Genomic DNA, 19,979 nt, shown 5'->3' on the forward strand with positions numbered 1-19,979 from the left:
CTTTTCCAATATGAGCAAATGCCCTTGGGAATTTTGGCTTAGTGATTCTGCTTACTTCTCTGGGCTCAGGCTTTCCCCAGAATTTTGGCCTACTAAGTTCCCATTTTATTTTCAGGCATTCTATACTATTTAAGCGAAGTATTCTTTTTCTACTCTCATTTTTTCCCCAAAATATTTTATTATTTTCAACACAAGGCCTGATCAAAATTATCTAACCTGTCATAACCAAAACAGTAGTCACAATTCAACTTCTTTACAGTGATGAAAACGAGGTTTGGGTGGTAGATATTGAGAATCAGTGTCCTCCCAGTACTCCACTGGAATTATCCATTCATTTCCTCATGGCCACTTGCTAAAGTTTCTAACATCGTCATTTATCTGGGTTTGGAGAAACCTAGATAAGTAACCAGCGAATTTTTAGCTGCTTTTGGTTTAGCATTTAAAAAAAATTAATTAGTTCAATTTTAGAGGAGGGAGAGTATAATTTCTTTCTTCAGTCCACTCTTCCAACCCAAGACCACCCATGAACTCATGTTTGGAGGAAAAGATAGTGTAAGCTAGATGAAAGCAAGGAGGCATGACTTCCAGGAGGAGAAATCTCAAATTGCAAAGAAAGTGTTGTATGAACAAGCATGAAAGGCTTAAGAAAGGGTTGGCCAAGAAGAAAGTATAAATAAATAGATAGCAGGGAGGTCATGAAGGACCTTAAGTGACGGGGGAGACGCTTGTGATGTATTGTCTAAGGCCAGGGGTCCATGAACGGGTTTGGGCAGGAAAGAGTTAGATTCAACTCTTTGGCTGTTGGAAGGATTCCTGTGGCTCTCAAAAATGAAGGACTGGAGCTGATGGAATATGATGCAAGGATTGCAGGTAAAAGTGGGCAAAGATATGACCCTGGCAAGGATGTAAGATCCCACATCATGAACCAAGTGTCAGGCTGAGGGGCTGGTCTCTCCTAGGGAGTCTTTGAAGAGTTCTTGGAAGGGGAGTGACACCAACATATTGCTGCCCTGGTTTTTGTACCCGGTCATCCCCAGCCTTGAGAGAATTTGCCAACAGGGCCTTCCTATTCAAGGAAGAGAGATCAGCAAGCACTGAGCACATGCCCTGTGCCAGGACCTGTGTTGGTTGATTTCCATGTGCTGCTTTCTTTAATGGTCACAACAACCTTTGAGGTAACATGCATGATCTCTGATTTACAGAATGGGAAACTGAGGCACAGAGGGATGCAGTGAATTGCTTGATGACAGTGCCAGGGCCTAGGTTTGAGCCCACTTCTCCAATTCCATCATCTGTCTTCTTTCTGCTCTGCTTGGAGCACTTACACATCAGTTAATGTTAACATTGTCACAAGGGCTCTTTGTGCTTCAGCAAGTGGTCCCTGACTCGTCCTTCCCCCCAGACAGGCTGTGGTTCCTCCAGCCAGGACTGAGCTCTGGGGGAGTCCTCACTTGTTTGTCTTGACCTCTGAGTACTCCGTGGTGCTTGGGGCCTCCTGGTCCTTAGGCTCCCTCGACTTCATCTCAGAAAAGCTGAGGGAGGCATAATGGAGCTCCTGTTGTTCTCCCAAGGGAGGGGTATCCCCAGCAGGAGATGCTTGGTCTCCGGGGCTGTCTGGCCAGGGCTTCTTCCTGGAATCCTGAGTAAAGGGGAAGGAAAGGTGTCACAGTAGGAATAAAGAGGCAGCATAGAATAATGAGTTCTTATATTTATATGTTGCCTTGGGATTTATTTTGAACCTAAGTTGGACCGTCTCATGCCAGAAGCAGGGCTTAGTCACCTGGACACAATTTCCAATTCTCCACCTCCTCCCAGTTCCCCAAGGTGGTTAATCCAGATGTCTGCCTGATACAACCACCTCCTTGTGACCAGCTCCCTATGGGACTTACAGTTACAACCTTCTTGACTTACCTCCTGACTCCTGTATCCCTCATAGGCTGCACAGATATACTGCGGCAGCCACATCTCAGTCACAGTGTGGCTCCACAGAACTCCTGCCTGCTAGCTCTAAACCCCCAGTTAGAACTCCCTGTGGGAAACCTGCTTGGGTTATGCCCTGGACTCTAATTAAGGCTTTGGCTCATGGATCCTTCTCTCTCTCTCTCTCTCTCTCTCTCTCTCTCTCTCTCTTTCTCTGTCTCTCTCTTGCTCCCTACCCACTGGATGAGTACTTGTGTCCTGGTCAGTTCCCTCCTTTCCATTCACCCTTCAAGGCTTGCTATGCCGTCTTCTCTCTGGGACCTGTGAGTAATAAACTGCCTCTGTTATTTCATGTGTTTTGTTGTGCTGTCTCCTCTGTGTCCCACCCACCCGACAGACCTGAACCTGACTTCTTTTCTGGTCAGGGCTCTCCTAGAGAATAGCTGTCTTGGTAGGAATAAACTGGACACAGGTCATATGAGAGCTGCAAGGACATCTGCCAGGATAAACAAGTTTGCTATGAGAGGGACTGCTGGTCACAGGCCGGGCACTTAGGCAGTAGGCGGTGTGCCAGGATAAAGGAGTATTCTGTGAAAGTTACACTGTGAACATATGGCCAAATCCCTGGGGTTCCCATTCAAGGCAGGGCTAGAGTTTATGGCCAATCCCCAGAAAGAGGCCTCAACACCAAAATAAGAGGAAAATACAATAAATGGTTCCCATGGGGAAGTTGGGCTGATGTAACATTTATCAATTCATCCTTTTATAATCCACTCCTCCTAGCAGGCCATAGGCTGGTTAGGTCAGGGTCTATGTCTGATTTCTCACACTGTACGTACCCAGGACCTGGCACAGGGCAGACAGGGCTGGGTTCAAATCCCGGCCCCACCTGTCCATATACATTTCCTGTGAACTAAACTATTCACTCATTCTTTCAAAATTTTGTAATACTATGATTGATTAGACCATATTGAGGACTTACTAATCACACTGAATCGTCACAAAAAAACCCACAACAGTATAAAAGATATCCTAATTATCCCCACCTTACACACAGGGAAACTGAGGTGGAGAGAGGTTAAGTAACTTGCCCAGGGTTATTCATCTAATACATGGTGAGGCCAGGATTCGAACCCAGCCCTGTCTCCTCTCTTTCTGGTTCTGGGCACGTACCGTGTGAGAAATCAGACATAGACCCTGACCTAGGCAGGAGGAGTGGATTATAGATGAAGCAAATGTATACCTTCAGCATATGTTACAAGGTATCTTATGTGCAAAACAGAAAAGAGACGGCAATTCTGATCCTGGACCCAGGTTCCAAGAAACAGAAACAAAATGGAGCTGATCCTAAGTCCCCAGCAAAGATGGTACCCAGACACAAGAAGCAATTTCTTTCCTCTCCCACCTTCACCCATATCCCTACCCATCACACTGTGGAAAAATATGTTGAAAGCAATATGAGTCTTCAAACAGTAGCTCAGAAATTTTCTTTTTGAGACAGAGTTTCACTCTGTCATCCAGGCTGGAGTGCAGTGGTGTGATTTCATGCACCATTTCTCGAGGCGGAGGCACGAGATTCACTTGAACCCAGGAGGCGGAGATTGCAGTGAGCTGAGATTGTGACACTGCACTCCAGCCTGGGCAACAGAGTGAGACTGTCAAAAAAAAAAAAAAAAAAAAAAAAAAAAAAGAACACTTTAACATTTAGATAATAATAGTTTTCAAATAAGAAAGAAAAGAAATAGAAAAGGAAGAAATATTTGAAAAAAACATAGTGGAAATAAAATTTCCAGAGTTGAAGAAAGATGAAACATCTCAGCTGAAAGAGCCCCAGAAGTGCAAGAAAAAAAGATGCAGGGCATCCCATGCCTAGATACAGGATAGTGAATCTTAAGAATATCAGAACCAAAGAGAAAATTATAAAAGTTTCCAAGGAAAATGAGTGGATTACCTACAAATATGTGAGATTAAGAATGATGTAAGATGTCGTTTTTTTTTGTTTTTTTGTTTTTTTGGTTTTTTTTGAGACAGAGTCTAGCTCTGTCGCCCAGGCTGGAGTGCAGTGGCGTGATCTTGGCTCACTACAGCCTCTGCCTCCTGGGTTCAAGTGATTCTCCTGCCTCAGCCTCCTGAGTAGCTGGACTTAAAGGTGCCCACCACCACGCCCGGCTATTTTTTATTTTTAGTAGAGATGGGGTTTCACCATGTTGGCCAGGCTGGTCTGGAACTCCTGACCTCAAGAGATCCACCCACCTTGGCCTCCCAAAGTGCTGGGATTACAGGCGTGAACCACCGGACCTGGCCGGCGTAAGATTTCTTGACAGCAATACTAAATGCAAGAAACAGTGGGGTGAAGTTTAAAGCACAGAAGGAAAATCACTTTAATTTTAGAATGTATATCCTGCCAAATAAAATTCAAATGTAAGGGGATAAAATATATTTCCAGGCATATAAGTCTTCAGAGGCCTTGAGGAACCCAAATTGAAAACCCATTGGGAGGAAGAGTTCAAATACAAAGAGATAAAGAGAAAGAAAAACACAAAATCTGTGATAAGTATGAGATAGAAAGGTAACAAAATACCTCAGCAAAATGTGTAGTTGTGTGTTTTTTTAAAAAATCAAATAATAGGCCAGGCGCGGTGGCTCAAGCCTGTAATCCCAGCACTTTGGGAGGCCGAGACGGGCGGATCACGAGGTCAGGAGATCGAGACCATCCTGGGTAACACAGTGAAACCCCGTCTCTACTAAAAATACAAAAACTTAGCCGGGCGAGGTGGCAGGCGCCTGTAGTCCCAGCTACTCGGGAGGCTGAGGCAGGAGAATGGCGTGAACCCGGGAGGCAGAGCTTGCAGTGAGCTGAGATCCGGCCACTGCACTCCAGCCTGGGTGACAGAGCGAGACTCCGTCTCAAAAAAAAAAAAAAAAAAAAAAAATCAAATAATAGAAAAATGCTAAGTATGTTCATAGTAACACAGAACAAAAACTGCACATCTATAAAAAATACCAACATTGTAAGAAGTTGAAGGAAGAGAGGCCAAGAGATATAAAAGCACACCAAAGTTCTTTTTGTTAGATGTAAGACAGAGATATTAATTTTTTTTTTTTTGAGACGAGAGTCTTGCTATGTTGCTCAGACTAGATTCAAACTCCTGGGCTCAAGCAATCCTCCTACCTCACCCTCCCAAGTAGCTGGAATTACAGATGTGCATCACCGCGCCCGGCAAGATATTAAGCTTCTAAGTAAGAAAGGAGAAAAATTAAATATTGAAAAAGTGGAACTAAGTGAAAGTAAAAGGTAAAATAGTAGAAAGAAATTCACATATGTCAGTAACCACAATAAATGCCAGTAAACTCAACAAGGGATGTCAACTTGGATTTTTTAAAACCTGGTTATATACTGTTTACAAAATTACTGCTAGAGCATACATACATAAAATGTTGGGAGGATGGGAGAAAATGAAAAAGTATCAGGCATCTAACTAATCAATAAGAAACTAGAGTAGCTATATTAAGATCCATATGCCAGTTCATTGCAGCCTGCATGAAAGAGTGAGACCCTGGCTAAAAAAAAAAAAAAAAAAAAAAATCCAGTCCAACAGACTTTAAAGCAAAAAGCATCATTATGAGCCAGGCACGGTGGCTCATGTCTGTAATCCCAGCACTTTGGGAGGATGAGGTGGGTAGATCACTTAAGCCCAGGAGTTCAAGACCAGCCTGGTCAACATAATGAAACCCTGTCTCCACTAAAAATACAAAAATTACCTGGGCGTGGTGGTGGACACCTGTAATCCCCGCTACTCGGGAGGCTGAAGCAGGAGAATTGCTTGAACCCAGGAGGTGGAAGCTGCAGTGAGCCAAGATCATGCCACTGCACTGCAGCCTGGGTAACAGAGTGAGACTCTGTCTAAAAAAAAAAGCAGAAGAAAGAAAAAAAAGAAAACAAAAAGCACCACTATGAAGAGAAAGAAGAGAAAGAATTACTGTTTGATGAAATGTTCAGTTCACTGAGAAGATATAATGCTTTTCTAAAATATATGCTTTTAATTTAAAAGTACATTAAATATAAGAAACACAATTGATAGAACTACAGTAAGAAATTGACAAATACATTATCATAATGTCAGATTTCAACACACCTCTCTCAAGTATTGACAGGTTGGGAAGATCTAGCTACGTCTAAAGATTTGGGTTTGAACATTACAATTAACACACTGGCCTGTTAGTTTAAGAAATAAAAAATATACATTGTCACCCAGGCTGGAGTGCAGTGGCGCGTGCGATCTCGGCTCACTGCAACTTCTGCCTCCTGGGTTCAAGCGATCCTCCTGCCTCAGCCTCCTGAGTAACTGGGACTACAGGTACCTGCCACCAACCACCATGCCCAGGTAATTTTTATATTTTTAGTAGAGACGGGGTTTCACCATATTGGCCAGGCTGGTCTTGAACTCTTGACCTTGTGATCCACCCACCTCAGCCTCCCAAAGTGCTGGGATTACAGGCATGAGCCACTGTGCCCGGCTAAAAATATACATTTATTCTTAAGCACACGGAAAACATTTACAAAAATTCATTGTATACAGGCCACAGATCAAGTCTCAACAAATTTTAAAAATAAATATCATAAAACCATGTATTCTGACCAAAAAGCATCTACTTAGAATTTAATTATGAAAGATGTTTAAAATCTTCATACCTTTGGAATTTTTAATCCCAAATAATTTAAGATTCAAAGAAGAAATCACAATGTTGTTTTAACAATATCCACAACTGAATGATATTCAAATAATATATATCAAAATTTGTGGAAGGGAATAAAAATGAAATTCTGAGAGAAATTTATCCCTAACTATGTTTTATAGAGAATGAAAATATATACACTAAGAAGGTAAGTATCCAGCTTAAAAATTTATCAAAGATCATCAGAATAAACCAAAACAAGTAGAAGGAAGGTGCTGAGAAAATGAGAGTAAAAATCAATAAAATAGAAAACAAAGATACAGTGAGAAAATTCCACAATCCCAAAAGTTGGTTCCGTGAAACTGATAATAAAATAGGGAAAGCAATTAACAAGATTTAGCTGGAAAAAAAAGAAAGAAGTCACAAATAACCAATGTCAGGAATATTTCCAAAAGGGGAAGTAATCTCGACAAAAACAAATAACATAAAGACAAGAGAATGCCACCTATATCCTTTTGTCAAAAACAAAATATGTAAAACTTAGATGAAATGAACATGTCTCTAGAATAAGGCTCGCTGAAGAATACATAAAATGATTAAATTAGTGACACCACCAGGCCCAGGTAGTTTGATAAGTGACATCTATCAATCATCGAGGAAACAAGTCATTTCAGTTTTACACACTCTTCCAGACAATAGAAAAACAGAGACTAGTCCCCAGTTTCTCAATCTTATCTTGATGCCCAAACAAAAGAAACAGGAGGAAAAAGGAAAATGACAAGTGTATTTGACCCATGCATATAGATGCAAAAGTGCTGAGCAAAAGATGATCAAACTGAACCTACTAGAGTATTTTTTAAAATGCTATATACAACATGCTTTTCTCCCAGGAATGCAGGAGTAGTTTCATATTAGAAAAATCTTTGTCATTCCCCATGGTAAGAGATTAAGTAGGAAAAAATCCTATTAGTAGATGCATTCAAAAACTACAACAGATGATAGGAAGGAGCTTCCTTAATCTGATGAAAGTTCACAAAACCAAGTAGCAGGATACTGGGTGCATTTCCTTCAAAATCAGCAGTAGCAAAAGATGCCCATGGTCCCTATGTCTACTCAACTTTGACCGTAATCTCACCCAGCATATTGAAACAAGAAAAGGGAAAGAAGTGCTTAGGACAAAAGGAAGAAATAAGGTGTTATTACTTTGCATATGATATAATCATCTAATTTGAAATCCCAAAAGATTCTAAATAATACCCAAGACCAATGTGTGATTTTTTTCTTTTTCCAGAGATGGAGGTCTCACTATGTTATTCCTCGGCCTTGAACTCCTGGCCTCAAGAGATCCTCCTGCCTCAGCCTCCCAAAGTTCTGGGATTACAGGCATGAGCTACCAAACCTGGCCTAATTTGTGATTTTTTTTAATTGAAAAAAATTTATTTAAAATACTTCAGTTTCTATAACAAGTTATTTGAACTAATAAGGGAGCTTAGCAAGTTGGAAGGAAATGAAATCAATTAAAAATGTAAATGAGTTTTACTTGCTGCATTTACCGAGAGATTTAAGACAATTCTCTAAATCCAGAGAGCTGACACCCCAGAAGCGGTGGGTGTCACTATGAAGAGATGCACAGTTATAGTGAAGCCCCTCGAGGAACCCAGCCGAGAAATTCAACCCCATCAATGCGGGAAAGGAAAAGGAGAAGTTCGGTGTTGCCAAACGGTGAGGAAATGAAAAGTAACTGGCTTCTATTCGAACCATCCATAGTCATGAACTGCCCACAGTCTGAGGTGTTACATGGACTTCCGTTGCCAGAGGAGGTTTGCGTGTCCTCACTTCCTCATCAAAGTGATTATTCAGGGCAGTGGGTCAGTTGTTGAAATCTGACATCCCTTAGAAGAAAAACACATCTGCAGAGTATACATGAGGACAGGCATTTCTTGCTCAGTACCTGAAGCCCAAAAGGATGAGTTGATTCTTGAAGAAAATAGCATTACACTTGCATCAAACCCAGCTGCTTTGATTCAGCAAGCCATGACAGCTAAAAATAGGAATATCACTAATTTTTCAGATGGTATCTATATTTCTGAAAAAGAAGAGATCAGCAGGCTTATAAATAAATCTAAGAATTCTCCAGCTACCAAAGCAAAAAGATTCTAAAGGACACATGCAAGACCAACTTGTGATATTTTTTAATTACAAAAAATATCAACCCCTCTTATATTTTTAAAATACTTTCATTCTGCACTGTGATAAGGAATCAGAAAATGCACTTTTAAAAAGATAGCATTTACAATAACAACAAAAGCTGGTATTTAGGAAGAAAAATAACAAAAGATGTGTAAGACCTGTGTGAAGAAACTCTACATTATCTCTTAAAAACACTTAAAAAGATTTAAAGGAATAGAGAGAGAAAGACCTACTCTCAAGTATAAGAAGGCATGAATTTCTAAACAAGTAAAATTTTTCCAGATTGAGCTATAGATTCAATGCATTTTTTGGAATTTGACAACCTGATTCTTTTTTTTTTTTTTTTTTTTGAGACGGAATCTCACTCTGTCACCCAGGCTGGAGTGCAGCGGCGCAATCTTGGCTCACTGCAAGTTCCACCTCCCGAGTTCATGCCATTCTCCTGCCTCAGCCTTCTGAGTAGCTGGGACTACAGGCGCCGCCACCATGCCCGGCTAATTATTTTTGTATCTTTAGTAGAGACAGGGTTTCACCATGTTAACCAGGATGGTCTTGATCTCCTGACCTCATGATCCACCTGCCCTGGCCTCCCAAAGTGCTGGGATTACAGGTGTGAGCCACCGTGCCCAGCCTTGACAACCTGATTCTAATATTTAAGTGAAAAAAAAAGGATCAAGAATGGTCAAGATACTATTGAAGGAGATTAAGGAAGGGGTTTTGATGTACTCGATATCAGGACTTATTTTTGAATTTATAGACAGTGATGACTCAGGGACAGTAAAATTGACTATTGGAATAGAACAGAGGCCACAGAAAGAGACCCACAAAATACAGAATTTTAATACATGGCAGAATTGGCATGTAGCTCAATGGAGAAGGGAGAAGGACTATTCAGAAATGAAGGAGAAACGTATCTGGATCAACACTATACACCACACACAAAAGTCAACCCCAGATAGGGTGAGCACTTAAATGTCAAAAGAAAAGCATACTCTCTATGTCCATCACTTCAATTTTTTTTTATTCTTAGATCCCACAAATATGTGAGAACATGCAATGTTTGTCTTTGTGTGCCTGGCTTATGTCACTTAACATAATGATCTCCAGTTCCATCCATGTTGTTGCAAATGACTGGATCTCATTCCTTTTTTGGCTGAATAGTACTCCATTGTGTATATGCACCACATTTTCTTTATCTATTCATCTATTGATGGACACTTAGGTGACTTCTGGATTGTTTGCAACTCAGTGGATCAATGCTTGAGGGGATGGGTACCCCATTCTTCATGATGTGTTTATTTCACACTGCATGCCTGTATTCAAACACTTCATGTACCCCATAAATATATACACCTAATATGTATCCACAAAATTAAAAAGAAAAAATTAAAAAGAAAAGCATAAAACTTTTGGTAGAAACTATATTTGAGTATCTTTCTAATCTTAGGATGGGTGAAATTTTTTTTAATGAGATCCAAAAGGTACTCAATAGAAAAGAGAGGATTTGTGAATATGCTTATATTACAACTAGGAACTTATGTTCATTGAAGATCACTTTAAGAAGTGAAGACAAGCTACACATTGGGAGAATATATTTATATTTACGACACATATAATGAGAAAAATAGTGTAAAGATGTATAAAGCAAATTCAATGAGAAAAAGTCAAACACCCAATAGGAAAATGGGATCCAGATGTGGCCAGGCATTTTATAGAGGATGAAAACAGAGAGAGATTTTTCATCTTCATTGATTACCAAGGAAATGCAAATCAATACCATAGTAAGATAGTAAAATAGCCTCCAAAATTGAGAAAACTGAGAAAAGCAAGTGCTGAAGAGATTACAGAACAACAAGACTTCCCTAGGCATAGATGAGAGTATAAATGGATGTAATTGCTTTGGAAAGCCGTTTTTCATGACCTTGTGAAGATGCCCATTCACATGTCCAGCGATGCGGCAACTCAATCTTTAGGTAATGCTAAAGAAAAGCTCTTGCATGTTAATACAATGAGACAGGGATAAGAATGTTCAGAATGGCTCAAATGGAAAAACCCAAGTGTGCATCAATATGAGCTTAGGTGATAGATACAATCATAAAATATAACATTATAAGTGGTCACACCTATAATCCCAGCACTTTGGGAGGTCAAGGCGGGTGGATCAAGAGTAGCCTGGCCAACATGGTGAAACCCCATCGCTACTAAAAATACAAAAATGAGCCTTGTGTGGTGGTACGCGCCTGTAATCCCAGCTACTCAGGAGGCTGAGGCAGGAGAGTTGCTTGAACCCGGGAGGCGGAGGTTGCAATGAGCCGAGATTGCACCACTGCACTCCAGCCTGGGCAATGGAGTCAGACCCTGTCTCAAAAAAATATAGATATTATAAGCAGGAAAAATGAATACAACTGCAACTTCATACAGCGTGGATGAATCATAATACCATGTTGAGTCTACAAAGCAAGTCCGAGAAGTGTGCATGGAACACGATACCCTCTGTAGATTCATAAACAGTTAAAACTAAATAGTGGTATATGTTAAGTCTACATATTGTGACAACAGTAGGAAGACAAGATTCACAACAGTGGTTACTGGGAATGGATCAGGGAGCAACACGGGTGGATATAAGTCATCACCAATGTGTTAGGTCTTAGGTTGGATGGTGGGTTCCCAGTTATTTATCATATTATGAACAAAAGTGAAAAAGTAAAAGTAATTGCTGCTTGTTCCAATGATGATAGCTTGGTCATGAACTAAGCATTTTGGATAATTCCATTCGGGGCAACACTAGATCAATTTTATAAAAGAGGAGAGGAGACATGCTGGACAGAAACAGCATGAGAAAAAACTGCAGGGGCTAAAGAAGCCCCAGCCCCTGTCCTTCAAGAATTCCACAGATATTGGCCAGGCGCGGTAGTTCACACCTGTAATCCCAGCACTTTGGGAGGCTGAAGCAGGCAGATCACCTGAAGTCAGGAGTTCGAGACCAGCCTGGCCAACATGGTGAAACCCCGTCTCTACTAAAAATACAAAAATTAGCCGGGTGTGGTGGCACATGCCTGTAATCCCAGCTACTTGGGAGGCTGAGGCAGGAGAATTGCTTGAGCCTGGGAGGCGGAGGTTGCAGTGAGCCGAGATCGCGCCACTGCACTGCAGCCTGGGTGACAGAGCAAGACTCCGTCTCCAAAAATAAAAATAAAAAAGAATTCCACAGATATGATGAGGGGGTGGAGACAGGTAAAGGCAGTGGTGATGTGTGATGGGGACAGGGATGCGTATAGGGCTGTAAACAGAAGAGAAGGGGTGGATGTCAACGGGAGGGGAAATGACTAGAGTAACAGATACTGAGATTAGAGCTGGAAGGATTGGATGAGGTAGTCTGGTGGAAATGGGGAAGGAAGGGTGGAAGAAACTGTACTTGCAAGGGCTCTAAGTTGTAGGACAGCAGGTCTGTATGGAGACAGAAGGCCAGCGTGGCCAGGCCATGGGGCAGGATCAGAGGTTAGGAAACAGGCTGCAGTGGCCACCTGGTGTGGGGCAAGGAACACGGGCCTGATTCTCTAAGCGACGGGAACAAACAACAACTCCAGGCTGCCTGGGAAGTAATAGTTTTGGGGCGATGGTTCTGGCAGCCTGAAGTTTGGGATGAGAGATGGAGGCAGGGAGGAGGTGAGGCAGGCTCTGTGGTCAGTAGAGGTGGGGAAGGAAGATGAGCAGAGGACAAGTTAGTTTTACTTTTAGAAAGAAGGTTGGTGGCTGGGCGCAGCGGCTCATGCCTGTAATCCCAGCACTTTGGGAGTGCCGAGGCAGGCAGATCACCTGAGGTCAGGAGTTCAAGACCTGCCTGACTAACATGGCACAACCCCGTCTCTACTAAAAATACAAAAATTAGCTGCAGGTCGTGGTGTGCACCTGTAATCCCAGCTACTTGGGAGGCTGAGGCAGGAGAATCGCTTCAACTTGGGAGGAGGAGGTTGCAGTGAGCCAAGACTGCACCATTGCACTCCAGCCTGGGTAACAAGAGTGAAACTCCATCTCAAAAACAAACAAAACAGACAAACAAAGAAGGTTGAATGGGACATAATGATTTCCTGGATCTGGGATATGAAGGGGGAGAACAGGAGAGAAGAGAACTCCCAGGAGACGAGGGAGGAGTGGGTTTGGTGGAAGGCCGAGGAGCTCAGCCTGGACTTTCTGAGTGGACATGCACAAGAGAAGATTCCCAAGCCACTCACCCAGGAGACGGTACCCATAATGGGGTCTTCATCATCCATTTTTTCTGGTCTCCCAGCTGCTTGCTTCCTGCGGACTTTCACTCTAAGGAAAGAAACCAGTACAGTGCAGCTGGGACCACCCAGGTACAGGTTCGCAGGCTGCCCCATCCCGTGTTAAGATGGTGAAAATGACAGTGAAGATATCCAGGCCCTGGAACTGAACTCAGAGACCTTCCTGACATGGGAATGAGGGCTCCATCCTCCTGGATAACCAGGGGTTTGGTCAGGGCGCCATGGACTGAATTTCCATCATATAGACCCCCTCTTACACACAAAACCATGGTAGGAATGGTCATAGCAGTGTTATGCATCATAGCCAAGAAGCAGAGGCAACCCAAATGCCCATCAATGGCTGAACAGACAAATCAAATGTGTTTCATTTATACAATGGAATATTATTTGGAAACAAATGGAATAAAGTATCGATGCGTGCTACAACATGGATGAACCTTGAAAACATTATGCTGAGTGAAAGAAGTCAGCCACAAAGGACCACATATCGCATGATTCCATTCACACAAAGTACAGCTGCAGCTTCAGGGCAGACAAATCCACAGAGACAGAGAATAGGTTAGGGCTGGGGGAAAGAAGCGGGAGTGATAGCTAAGGGGTGCAACGTTTCTTTAGGTCTTGGTTTTTCACTTTAGGCTAATGAAACAGTTCTATAATTGATTTTGGTGACAGATGCACAACTCTGTCAATATACTTAAAGCCATTGACTCGTACACTTTCAGTGGATGAATTGTACAAAGTGTGTATCTCAATAAAGCTATTAGAAGAAAGAAAGAAAGAAAGAAAGAAAGAAAGAAAGAAAGAAAGAAAGAAAGAAAGAAAGAAAGAAAGAAAGAAGAGAGAGAGAAAGGAAGGAAGGAAGAGAGGAAGGAAGGAAGGAAAGAAGGAAGGAAGGAAGAGAGAGAGAAAGAAAGAAAGAAAGAAAGAAAGAAAGAAAGAAAGAAAGAAAGAAAGAAAGAAAGAAAGAAAGAAAGAAAGAAAGAAAGAAAAGAAAGAAAGAAAGAAAGAAGGAAAGAAAGAAAGAAAGAAAGAAAGAAAGAAACACCTCTCTGGATCTACTCAGTTCTGCTTTTGGTTTGGTTTGGTTTTTCTTTTAAGACAGGGTCTTTCGCTCTGTGGCCCAGGATGGAGTGCAGTGGCACAATCCCGGCTCACTGCAGCCTCAACCTCTATGATCAAGCTATCCTCCTGCCTCGGACTCCTGAGCATCTGAAGCTACAAGCACACTTTACCACCTCTGGCCTTAGCTCTGCATTTCTGACATTCAGTCTCTCCTACTCCCTACAAACACCAACCTGTACCTTCCCTGGGACCAAGACTTACATTAAAAAGAAGATGAGGCACAGACAGATACAGAGCAGGGCCATGACACCAGCACCACCAAGGGCTGCAGGAACCACTCCTGTCCTGAGGTTCAGTCTCCCTGCAGAAAAGAGGGGCATGCAATAACTCACTCTCAGCACTCAGACTCTTCTCCTCCCACCTGCTGGGCAACTTGCTCCAGGGCCCTGCTCAGACAGGAGATGTAGAACCCTGTCCTCCCCACCGCCAGTCCAGCCTCTCTCTCCTACCATCCATCACTCTGGGATCCATGCCCCTCCCCTCAGTCCTCTGCCCTCTGCAATACGCCCCCTGACCTTGCAGCAGCACGACAGAGCCGCTCTGGGACCCATAGGTGTTCCAGCCCTTGCAGCTGACTTTGAGGACAGAGGTGAGCCCACCGTGGAGGATCAGGGAGCTGTTGGCCCAGGGCCCGGCTGAGCTGGAGTTGACCTTGAATGAGCCCTGGCTGCTGTTCCCCTCCAGTGGCTTCTCCCCAAGCCACCAGCACAGGGAGGGAGCCGGCCAGGCTCGAAAGGAGCAGCTGCAGTGCAGACTCTCAGCCTCCCAGGAGCAGGAGGGGCCCAGAAGCTGTGGGAGGGCTGTGGGGAGGGAGGACAGGACTCAGCAGGGAGCCTCTTCCCTCTTTAATACCGTACAGTTCCTGCTCCAGCTGCCCCCACACTCACAGTAAACTGAGAGATTCAGAAAAATGTGCAGGGAGCCCAGCGGGTGCTGAGCGCGGCAGGTAAAGACTCCTTCTTTTGTAAACTCTACTCGAGGAAGCTCCAAGATCCCAGTATTGGCGATGGGGGTGGTGTTCGGGGCAGAGGATGCCTGGAACCAGCTCAGGTGTGCAGGGGGGTTGCTGGGAGCTTCACAGAGCAGCCGCAGAGCCTCGCCCTCCAGGACCAGAAGCGTCGAGGTGTTTTGCAGGATCTCTAGGGCTTTGGGGAGAGAGAGATGGGGTCAGGGAGGCTGACAGTCCCTATTCTTCCCTCCTTCCCAGGATCCAGATGACATCTCCCTCTCCTCCCCTGGCCATGCTGGCTTGGTTCCATCCCGGTTCAAACGCTGGGCCTTTGCACACTCAGGAAACTGACCAAAACTGTCTGAGTCTCATGTCTCCAGAGGAGGCTCAATATCTCACTGGTACATGCCTGGACTGTGGTGGAAAGAGGACAGAGAGCCCTCCTGTGGCATTGGGAAATACAGTCCCATAGTGTGGCAGGACATAAGACTGAGAACGCAGGAGTGGAAGGGTGAGAGGAGAAGAACCACAGAGCTAGGCTGACTGAGATAAGAGGGACATGGATTGGTCCTTGGTGACTGTGGGAAGAACCAGACCACAGGAGGCATGGGAGATGGGAGGAGTCTAAAGTCTGTTCACCGCTTTGAGCAGAGTGCATGAGTGTGCACTGTGTGCGTGTGCCTGTGTATGTGCATGTGTGCGAGTGTGGGTGTATGTGCATGTGTGCGTGCGTGGTGTATGTGCATGTGTGCGTGTGCATGTGTATGTGCGTGTGTATGTGCATGTGTGTGTGCATGGTGTATGTGCATGTGTGCATGTGCGTGTGTATGTGCATGTGTGCATGTGCGAGTGTATGTGCATGTGTGCGTCAATGGTGTATGTGCATGTGTGCGTGTGCGTGTGTATGTGCATGTGTGCATGTGCGAGTGTATGTGCATGTGTGCATACGTGGTGTATGTGCATGTGTGCATGTGCATGTGCATGTGAGTGTGTATGTGCATGTGTGCATGCATGGTGTGTGTGCATGTGTGCATGTTCGAGTGTATGTGCATGTGTGCGTGTGCATGTGTATGTGCGTGTGTATGTGCATGTGTGCATGTGTGGGTGTATGTGCATGTGTGCGTGTGTGGTGTATGTGCGTGTGTGTGTGTGTGTGCGCGTGGGTGGTGTGTGTGCATGTGAGCGTGTGCATGTGTATGTGCGTGTGTGCATGTGCGTGTGTGTGTGTGAGTGTGTGCGTGTGCATGTGCGTGTGCGCGTGTGCGTGCGTGTGTGCATGTGCATGTGTGCATCTGTGTGTGTGCATGTGAGTGTGTGTGTGCGTGTGTGCATGTGAGTGTGTGCGTGTGCGTGTGCGTGTGCATGTGCGTGTGTGCATGTGAGTGTGTGCGTGTGCATGTTCGTGTGCATGTGCATGTCTGCATGTGAGTGTGTGCGCGTGTATGTGAGTGTGTGAGTGTGTATGTGCATGTGTGCATGTGTGCCTGCACATGGGGCTCACAGAAGGTGGAAGCCAGAAGACAGTAATTCTCATTCTTGCTTTTCCCAAATCTGATTCTATTCAAGCTCTGATTCTCTACATCTGCTCAGAGACAGACCCAGAGGCAGGTCTCAGCTTTAGAGAGAAGGTCTTTCCTACCTGTGCCATTCCTGAAGATGGTGATGTTCTGTGGAGCATCTGGGATAAAAAGACATAACCTTGGCTTCAGCAGTGAGGAGTGAGATGGGCATGGGCCCAGGAGGTACCCAAAGAGGAGCCACAGAAACTCACCAAGTGGGGAAGGCTGTCCTGGCTCACTCCCTCCCAGATCCCAAGGCTCAGATCCACGCACAAGGCTTCTCAAGTTATTGTTTTATTTATCTCTTACACACACACACACACACACACACACACACACACACACAAAAACACACACACACACAAACCCTTTAATCCCACTGCCCTTGGGGACCCAGTTGTGTCCCCAGGACCACTCACAGGAGACATTGAGCTGGACAGTTCTCTCCGTGGTCACCTGAGCTCCTTGGTGTTTCACATGACAGGTGAGGTTGGTGCCATGGTCCTCGGGCCTCGGGGTGAGGGTGAGCTCCGAGGAGCCGGTGGTTTCGGGGTCCAGGGGGCTGAGGACATCCCCCGTCCAGGAGAATGTGAGAGGTCGTCCCACTTCACAGGATCCTGGAAGGCTGCAGCTCAGCCTTGTGAGGCGGCCGGACTCCAGAGGCTCCAGAAAGCGGACGTCGGGTTTCTCTGTCAGGGCTGAGGAGGAGACAGGGAGATACCTGGGCCCCAGGGGCTTGAAGACGTACGGTGTGACCCCGAGAGTGGCCAGGCCTCAGGCCCCGACCTGCCCCAAGTCCTACACCTCCTCCAACCGCCCCTGCCCAGGTCCTGTCCCTGTTCTCACACAGGGGGTCTCCACGTCCCAGGGTCCTCTCCAAGGGCCCCCGCCATACCTGTCACCTCCAAGTTCAGCTTATTCTGTACGTAGTTGTATTTTACATTCCTTCCTCTCTCCACGCGGAAATAATAGTTTCCCGTGTCCCCCATTCTGGCATCTCCGATGCTCAAGGAGCAGTTCTTGTTCCTGACATCCCCAAGGAGGCGGAATCGGCCCTGGGTCTCTGGCTTCACTCTTCTGTCTGGGTTGTTTGTGGCCACAGCCTCAGCATAGTATTGGCTCTCCCCGTCCCGGAACCAGTAGACGTAGAGTGGGGAAGGGGAGTACCAGGAATTCCAGGGGTAAGAGAAGGAGCAGGGCACGAGGACGCACAGACCCTCCTGCACCGTCACCGACTTCTGCACTTGCAGCTCGTACCCTGGCTCCTCCTGCAGGGACCCTGGGGGGGCAGAGTCTCAGTTGCAGCTCCAGCCCCACCTTCTCACCCCCGTACCTGTCCCTCCTCCCTCAGCTCACTCACCCCCCCACAGCAGGGGCAGCAGCAGCAGGGCCAGCATGTCTCCATCCGCCAGGGCCCCAGCCCGGTCCCAGGTCCCTCTGTCAGGGAAGGAAATGCCCCAAATGTGGGGTGGGGCTGAAGAAGCCCCAACAGGAAGCCGGTGGGTGAGTGAGAGCTGTGGCTGTAGACAGAAGGAGAACTTGGGCATCACGTGCTGTCTGGGTGAGGCGGGGGCTGGGAAGCCATCCTGCTCCCACCCCCACTGGACGCTGCAGGTGAAGATACTGAGGCCCCCAGACGATGCGAGGCTTGTCCAGCTGGGGATCTGGAGGTGATCACCCTCAAATGATGTTTCAGTCATGAGTGAGATCCTCAGGGGGGTGAATGCAGAAAGAAAAGAGAAACGAGGGCTTGTCCTGGTGATGAGGTGAGATGTTAGAACCACCCTCCACCCAAAAACCATGAAACATTCTGGAAATACATAATTTTAAATTTGATTTTAAATGTTCAAAGTGACCAGGCACGGTAACTCATGCCTCTAATCCCAACACTTTGGGACGCTGAGGTGGAAGGATTGTTTGAGCCCAGGAGTCTGAGACCAGCCTGGGCAACATAGCAAGACCCCATCCCTAGAAAAAATAAAAGCTATTAGCTGGTGTGGTGACACACCTATAGTCTCAGCTCCTCTGGAGCACTGAAATAGGAGGATTCCTTGAGCCCAGGAGTTTGAGGTTGCTGTGAGCCATGATTGCACCACAGCATTCCAACCTGGGCAACAGAGTGAAACCTTGCAAAAAAAAAAAAAGAAGTTCAAAAGTGCTGGAAAAAAAATTTTTCTTTGACCCAAATTGAGTGGAGGGTCAGAACATGAGAGAGCTGAAGCACTCTTATGTTAAGAAGATTCTTGGGACACAGCACAGTCCAGTTTGGGTCTTGATGGACCTGAGGGTCTTGTAGGATGGCAGTGAAACACAAGCGCCTGCTAAAGCCTCATCCTGTTAAGGAGCTACAGCAGCAAATTTGCCACCATCAGGCTAATGAAGTTCAATCTTCAATGCCCTCCCTTCCAGGGCCCACTTTCTAGATGCCCAACAGGGGTCCAAGCAATGTGTGGAAATAACCTGCATTGTTACTGCTCTTTTATGAAATAAATTTCATAATAGTTTCCCACAATTTAACACAATGACCTTAACAAATGGTCACATTCTGATTAATGTATTGTGAGAATAAAGACAGTTTCTTAAGCTATCAATGATCAAAACAAATGTCAACCTCCCATGCCCGAAGAAATACCGACTTCTCTTTCTAGTCTATCTATGAAAATTATATTATAAAATTATTCTCCAATATTGGCCGGGTGTGGTGGTTCACATCTCTAATCCCAAGCACTTTGGGAGGTTGAGGCGGTGGATCACCTGAGATCAGGAGTTCAAGACCAGCCTGGTCAACATGGTGAAACCTCGTCTCTACTAAAAGTACAAAAATTAGCCAGGCGTGGTGGTGCACACCTATAGTCCCAGCTACTCCAGAGGCTGAGGCAGGAGAATCACTTGAACCCAGGAGGCAGAGGTTGAAGTGAGCCAAGATCATGGCATAGCACTCCAGCCTGGGTGACCGAGCAAGACTCTGTCTAAAAAAAAAAAAAAAAAAAAAAAAAAATCTCCATTATGAAGGCAATCAAAGAATATCAGCCAAAAATACAGGAAAAAAGTATGCAGGTATAGCAGACAGGTAGACTATACTATTAATAAAAGTAGTATGCCATTTTTCTGAGTTGTCTCATATTTTGGCATTTTAGATTTTGTGATTTGATGTGTTTTCTCAGTCCAAAAATCATCCCATGTGTGCCAAATTTTGTATTTTTGTATTTTTTTCCTAAAGAGTCACAAAGACTCTCTTCTTAACCATACTTTTGTCCTTGGGACTGCCTTGTCCAACTG

General features: G+C 44.9%; 1 protein-coding gene across 2 annotated transcripts; it reads right to left on the reverse strand.

Annotated features, from left to right (window-relative positions):
• Window positions 1-1,128: 1,128 nt before the first annotated feature.
• On the reverse strand, window positions 1,129-18,139 carry SIGLEC5 (sialic acid binding Ig like lectin 5). Of its 2 annotated transcripts, XM_005590135.4 has the most exons (9): window positions 18,061-18,139; window positions 17,596-17,979; window positions 17,120-17,398; window positions 16,781-16,819; window positions 15,080-15,337; window positions 14,708-14,992; window positions 14,394-14,493; window positions 13,020-13,101; window positions 1,129-1,639 (listed from the first exon to the last, which is right to left on the reverse strand). In XM_005590135.4, the coding sequence occupies exons 1-9, from the start codon at window positions 18,095-18,097 to the stop codon at window positions 1,448-1,450; spliced, it is 1,656 nt and encodes a 551-aa protein (XP_005590192.3). In that variant the 5' UTR covers window positions 18,098-18,139; the 3' UTR covers window positions 1,129-1,447. The 2 variants fall into 2 exon arrangements, with proteins under 2 accessions (XP_005590192.3, XP_045235158.2); XM_045379223.2 differs by lacking the exon at window positions 13,020-13,101.
• Between the last annotated feature and the right edge of the window lie 1,840 nt (window positions 18,140-19,979).

The sequence above is a fragment of the Macaca fascicularis genome, chromosome 19 (genome assembly GCF_037993035.2).
Source record: "Macaca fascicularis isolate 582-1 chromosome 19, T2T-MFA8v1.1".
NCBI lineage: Eukaryota > Metazoa > Chordata > Mammalia > Primates > Cercopithecidae > Macaca > Macaca fascicularis.